The sequence below is a fragment of the Hipposideros armiger genome, unplaced genomic scaffold (genome assembly GCF_001890085.2).
Source record: "Hipposideros armiger isolate ML-2016 unplaced genomic scaffold, ASM189008v1 scaffold_211, whole genome shotgun sequence".
Lineage (NCBI taxonomy): Eukaryota > Metazoa > Chordata > Mammalia > Chiroptera > Hipposideridae > Hipposideros > Hipposideros armiger.
Genome location: NW_017731561.1, coordinates 590,221 through 597,178, shown reverse-complemented (window position 1 = coordinate 597,178; position 6,958 = coordinate 590,221). Strand labels below are relative to the sequence as shown.

General features: G+C 41.8%; 1 protein-coding gene across 4 annotated transcripts in view; it reads left to right on the top strand.

Moving 5' to 3' along the window:
- TIMD4 (T cell immunoglobulin and mucin domain containing 4) overlaps positions 1-5,091 on the top strand; it is a 30,886-nt gene extending 25,795 nt beyond the window's left edge. For 3 of the 4 annotated variants that reach the window (XM_019653965.1, XM_019653968.1, XM_019653967.1), the window contains exons 6-8: positions 369-459; positions 1,718-1,757; positions 4,932-5,091. In XM_019653965.1, coding sequence (XP_019509510.1) covers positions 369-459; positions 1,718-1,757; positions 4,932-5,016 — 216 coding nt within the window. In that variant the 3' untranslated portion in view covers positions 5,017-5,091. The remainder of the gene's footprint in view (positions 1-368; positions 460-1,717; positions 1,758-4,931) is intronic. The other variant, XM_019653966.1, reaches the window with a different exon arrangement.
- The last annotated feature ends 1,867 nt before the right edge of the window (positions 5,092-6,958 follow it).

The following is a 6,958-nucleotide window of genomic DNA, read 5'->3' as shown; positions in this document are numbered from 1 at the left end:
TTACAGGACTTGAGTGGTGGTGCTCAGCAAAGTGATCTGATCATGTAGACCACAGTCCACAGCCCAGGTAGCTTTTACCTTCAGACCCCTGAGCCCCACAGCCCATATGCCTGATGGCTAAGACTTAGGAAGATTTGGGGGCCTAGGTGACATGTTTCAGGTTTTCAGAGATTTTAAAAAAAAAAAAATTTTTTTTTTGTATTTGTGACGCTGGCTTGTTTTGATCTTGAGACACATGGGGCAAAAGGATGGTGAGATGCCGTGAGGCTGCTGGCCGTTGGAAGGTATGGTTGGGATGGGAAGGGGAAGTCGTGTGACGATGGCGTTCAGAAACATATGGCCCAGCTGTGTTCCCCATGTCTCCCCAGAAGAAAATGCCCAACAACCTGCTGCTGATCATTGTGCCCTCCCTGGTGGTATTCCTGCTGTGTGCATTGACTGTGGCGTTTCTTCTTCGAGGTAAGGAGGACAGGACCAGGGGGGATAGAGCCCTTCAGAGCTGCGGGGACTCTAGGAGGACCTGGGAGTAGATTGATTCTGCTTCCTGCCCCTTTTCTGCATTCCCCAGAGTCCCATTTCTATCATTGTCCCCATCCTGGTCAAGGAGGGGACAAATAAACGGATTCTCCCTAAGACACTAAAGGCTTCGTGTATCATCCTCCTGATACAGTTATATTTTGGAAAAGACAAAAAGAGAGCATTTCGTTTCTTGCGCACTGCTTCTGTGTCAGTCCTGATGCTGTACTGTTGATGTGCCTAACTCATTCCATCCCCGTTACTGCCTTAAGTGGAAAGCACTATGATTATCAGTCTTGGGGTGGAAGAACCCCTGGCTCAGCCTCCTCCTCTGGTAGGATTGCCCCAGGAAGAAAGCCGTGACTGACCCCCAGTCTTCCCCTCAAAGAAAGCTTTCTTAGCCCAGGGTCCACAGCTAGAACAGGGGACAGTTGAATCCCTTGAAATGATGTACAAAAGTATGCATATGTTCTCACCTGCATTTTTCAAGGGGCAGGGTCCATAGTTGTTATTAGATTCTCTAGCTGGTCCATGACATTGCGCCCCACCACTCTCTCCCACATTGAGAAAGAAGTTTTAAAACACTGAAAAAAAAGGGGTCATACATGGAGTTTATAGTTTTCATGCAAAATGTAGGCAGGCATGTGGCACCTGGTCCTGTTGTGAAATGGGAAAAATTGTTCTGGAGTCATTTACAGGAACTGTTTCAAGGAAGTAGTGAGGAGATAAGACTAGTAACCATCTCAGCTTGTTTGAGCAAACGTAGTGAAACTTGCGTATTTCAAAACCTGCCCCTAGTGAACGTGGCAAAAAGGAAATTTGGAACTTGGAGGAAGCCTGCCATAAGCCCTCATACAAAGGCATGTTACAGTTGGGGGAATTCTGGGTACATCTCATAAAGAGGTGTTTTAAACCCAAATGAGTACTTGTGTTCTGGGTGGGCAAATGACTCAAGGATGAGGCAGCCTAACACCATTGCCCACAACATTGGAACAACTTGGTAATTGATGGGCACTGCTTGCGGGCTTAAAGAAGCAGTCAGTTTGATCAAGGAAAAAGAATGGCTTTCCCTGCCAAAGCCAGTCCCTAAATTCTCACCTTTGGACCACCTCTATTCTTCATAAGGTAGTTTTGGGCTTCCCCCAGCATTTCCAATGTTCGAGCATAGCACTCTATTTATACTATGGCCTTGTCTTTTCAGGGAAAGTCATGAAAGCCAATTGCTTCCAGAAACACACAAGGTAATTCATCTTGCATGACTGATTGTTGTAATGATAGTACAAGCTGTTACAAATGATTAGATACTACTCAGTGGTTTAATGACTCATGCTTGTCTTCTGATTAAATACAGGGTTGGAGAGATGGGACATTAGAGGTGAAAAGGATGTAGGGATTTAGCTCACATTAACCTCTGTCTTGGTTAACACTATGTTATGTTTGTACAAAATGCAAATACAAAGCCAGGTTGTATCAATAGAAGTATGGCGTGCAAAAGAAAGAAGGTGATAGATATGTCACTCTACTCTATGCTAGAAATTCTTTGTTCAAATCGGGGCAACTCACTTTAAAAGGACATTGTTAAACAAGAGTTCATGAAGAAGTGTTGTCAGTACAGAAAATAGAAAAAAAACAAACAAACGTGGAATATCATTCCTGGGATATGGCTTCCTCTGCCCAATTAGACTATGGAAGCAGTTTTTTGGATTTTTTTTGTTTTGTTTTTTAGTTTGAAGGGTCTCTGGAGAGGGATTTTTTGATATCTATCCTGCTGTATAACTTTTTGGGAAAGATGAAAAGATTTGGTGTAAACCGTGGTGAAGACTTTGCCTTCACTTAATAATTACATCAATGCCACAATGTCTGTCAACAAATGAATATTAACAAGTAGGGAAACTGAGGCTCAGCGAGGTGACTTTCCAAGGTCATACTTGGCGACCCTTTTTTGTAAATAAACACGTTTAGATCACGATTTTATATTTTCTAATATAAAAACTTTTATTTATTTTTTTCCTTTTAAAAAATTATTATTAGTTTCAGGTGTACAAAACAATGCAATAATTATCCTTTTCACCCCTCACAAAGTGACAACCCTCCTCCCCCCATCCACTGCTCCCCCACCCCCAATATCATACATATCTATTACAATTCCATTGACTCCATTCCCACACTATACTTCACATCCCATGACTATATATGTCTTAAATTATAGTTGACATATAATATTATTCAATGGCAGCTTCAGATGTACAGTGCAGTGGTCAGGCTTCTACACCATCCATGAAGTGGTCTCCCCAACAGGACATGAGTCCATCTGGCCCCCTAAAAAATATTTACAACATTATTGATTTTATTCCCCAAACTGTCTTTTCTAACCATGAGGTTAATGTTGTAGTGACCAGTTTATGTTGTCTCGTCCCTTCCCCTTCTCCGTCATCCCCACCCCCCTCCAATGTAGCAGTCATCAGTTTTTCCTCTGTGTCTCTGAGACTATTTCTGTTTACATTGCTCATTTATTCAGTTCCTTATATTCCATATATAAGTGAGATCATATGGTATTTGTCTTTCTCTGACTGACTTATTTCACTTAGCATAATGTTCTCTAGTTCCATCCATATCGTTGCAAGTGGTACGATTTCCTTCTTCTTTATAGCTGAATAATACTCCATTGTATAAATGTACCACAGTTTCTTAATCCAGTCGTCTACTGATGGGCATTTCGGTTGTTTCCAAGTCTTAGCTATTGTGAATAGCGCCGCTATGAAGATAGGGGTGCATATATTTTTTCGAATTAGTGTCTTGGGTTTTTCTGGATAAATACCTAAAAGTGGAATTGCTGGGTCATAAGGTAGCTAGCTCTATTTCCAGTTTTTTGAGATATCTCCATACTGATTTCCATAGTGGCTGCAGTAATCTGTAGTCCCACCAACAGTGCACCAGGGTTCCCTTTTCCCCACAACCTCTCCAGCTATTTGTTGTTTGTTGACTTACTGATGATAGTCATTCTGACCGGAGTGAAGTGATATCTCATTGTGGTTTTATTTGCATTTCTCTAATGATTAGTGAGGTCGAACATTTTTTCATATGCCTGTTGGCCATCTGTATGTCCTCTTTAGAGAAATGTCTCTTCATATCCTTTGCCCATTTTTTATTTTATTTTATTTTATTATTTTAAGATTTTTATTGGGGAATTGGGGGATGGGAACAGCTCTGGGGAATCAGGGAAGGGGAACAGACAAGTTGCTGTCCTTTTTGTTCTTCAGTCTAGTTGTGGAAGACGTTGCTTCACTGGCCCAAGTTGGCACCATCATTGCGCTCTTCCCGGGTGAAGCAGATCAGTCGCTGGCTTCTGGACAGCTGCTCACTGTGGCTGCTGGCTGCTCACGCTGGCTGCTGACTATATGGTAGCCCATACCTTTGCCCATTTTTTAATTGGGTTGTTTGTATTTTTGGTATTGAGTTGCATGAGTGTTTTATAAATTTTGGATATTAACCCCTTATCAGATATATCGTTGACAAAATCTTCTCCCATTCAGTAGGCTTCCTTTTTGTTTTATTGATAGTTTACTTTGTTGTGAAAAAACAATTTTAAGTTTGATGTAATCCCATATGTTCATTTTTTCTTTTACTTCCCTTGCCTGCAGGGATATATCAGTAAAAATATTGCTCAGGGTAATGTCTGCAAATTTACTCCCTATATTTTCTTCTAGGGGTTTTATGGTTTTAGGTCTTACATTTAAGTCTTTAATCCATTTTCAATTTGTTCTTGTATATGGCGTAAGGAGGTGGTCCAGTTTCATTTTTTTGCATGTGTCAGTCCAATTTTTCCCAGCACCATTTATTAAATAGACTATCTTTACCCCAATGTAAATTCTTGCTTCCATTGTCATAGACTAACTGTCCATATATGTATGGATTTATTTCTGGGCTCTCTACTTTCTGTTCCATTGATCTATGTGCCTGTTTTTATGCCAGTACCATGCTGTTTTGATTACTATAGACTTGTAGTATGTTTTGATGTCTGGTAGCATGATACCCCCAGCTTTGTTCTTATAATTCTCAGGAGTGCCATGGCTATTCGGGGTCTTTTATGGTTCCATAACATTTTAGGATTATATTTTCTATTTCTGTGAAAAATTGCCCTTGGTAGTTTGATAGAAATTGCATTGAATCTATTTAGGCAGTATGGACATTTTAACTACTAATATAGAAACTTTTAAATCCCCTCTTAGAATAGAGTGGCAAAAGCCCTTTGTCCCCTGCAGCCTCAGTTTTCCCATCTGTGAAACAACTGGATGGACTCTGAGCCCTTCTAACTCGAACAGCCTTCTAACAGTCATTTGTGTTGTAATGTAGCAGAGTCCATTTATTTCTGGGTTTCGTTGTTCCCATTATCAGCCTCTTTTTTGTCTTTGTAGGCTAGACAACGTTGGAGAAAGTAAAAATGTCCTCGATGACATGCAGCAAGGAAGAGAAGATGAAGATGGCCTTTTCACACTCTAATATGCCCCTTTTTCTTAGGCTTGAGGACAGGGGCTTTATGGGTGAATTGTTAAATAAGAGTGCTTGTTTTGTTTTATTTTTAAAGCTCCATCGATTCCATTGGTGTCACTGAGCCAGTCTTGCTCCAGTTTCACAAGTGAGAGATACTTTAGAGACCACACCTTCTCTGCTCTGTGCTTTAATCTCGTCTGCAGAATCACTGTGAAGTGATCTTCCACACTATGCTTGAACACTTTCACTGATGGTGAGCTCACTACCACACATAAGGGAGTCCACTCGATCTCAGGACAGCTTTGAGACTTAGAAATATGTAAATGAGTGTCTCTCTCATAGAGCACCTGCCTATCAGTCCTCCTTGAATTCACTGTGCTCACACAGAACATGTCTAAACTCTCTGTTGCCTGGTACTGCTCTAGATACAGGGAGGAGAATTTTGTGTCTCTCCAAACTGCCTCACCTCTGGGACAGGATTTCTGGCCCCTTCCCTACCCTAGTTCCCTTTGCCTTGTGTGCATTTGTGTCTCTCCGTTTATGATGAACTTGGAGTTCAGCGCCCCATTCCGGGTGTGGTATGAGCAGCCCTGGGTCTATGCTTTGTTATCAATGCAGGATATGACGTGGAATTGTAGCATAACTTTGACTCACCTCTAAAACTTCTCAGTTTTCTATTCACATCTGAGTGTCTTTAGAAATGACCGTGGTGTCACAGCTTAATTCTTGCTTGGGGAATTTAATTTTGGAAACAACCGAGGGTCCGTCAGAGCAAAACGTGGCGAATAACAGGGACATGCGACCAGCAAGGCCATCCAGATTCATCTCTCTCAATATAATTCGTGGAAATTTGGTCCTCAAGAGGAACAGATTTATTTTAAAACTTTCAGAACTAGCAGCATGAAGAACCCAGAGACAGAGATGAAAGCAAACGGTTATTGAATGAATGAATGAATGGGAAGAATGTGTACCTGAGTGAGAGGCTTCTGGTTGGGCAGAAGTGTGGCAAGTCAACCAGATGGGAAAGGAATATACTTCTGGTATACTTACAGCAACTGCAGCAGTAATGAAATAAGCACACTGTCTTTCGAGGACACACCCTTTTGTGTTTCTACTCTCTTGTCATTACTTTGAAGAGAGGAAAAATATCAGCCTCAGGACTTTACTGGGGCAGCCTGTAGATTGGACCCAGCAGTTAATGAAAAAATCCCCCTGTCACCTTAGCTCTTGGAAAACAACCTGCCCGGAGCAGCGTGCCTTCTGGCGCATTCTTGATTCTTTTGGTGCTGAGCAGCGTCAGGTTTAGCTTAAGGGAAGGAAACAACGAGCAGCAAGCGCCTAGCTTTCTTCCTGGGCTTGGTTTTCTCCGTGTTAACCTAAGATTCTGGAAACGACTTGACTGGTGTGCTAAACTTGATTTTAGAAACTGAGGGGGGAAATAGATCTAGAGTCAGGATTGGAGCCTCAGTTTCCCCATCTGGAAAACAGAGTGGGACTAGATGGACTTGAAGGGTCAGGTTCTAATATTTTGTCCATGATACACCCCATCCTAATGCAGCTCGTGCTCCCTAATCACCTTCAAAACAACCGCCACCAGCAATGCTACCACCAACTTGGGTCTGACTGGAGAAGGAAGATGGCAAGTCCTTCCTAAACAGAACGTTTAAGCTCAATAAATGTCTTTCTGTTTAGCAAGGGGCCGGGGGGAAGGAGGGGCTGGGGGGAAGGAGGCATCTTTAGTCTTCTCCCAAGTATATTTCTGAAACTCCTTGGTCAGACTAAGAAGCATTTAAAGGGGTACCCATAGCATTTCAGAGCCGGTAATGTCCTCCAGCAGAAGCTTCTTGCCTAGTAGTTCTCAACCTTAGCTGGACATTGCAATTAACTGGGAAAGTTTTAAAAAACCCCAATTCTAAAATCCCACTCTTTTTTTTTTTTTTTTTTTTTTAAA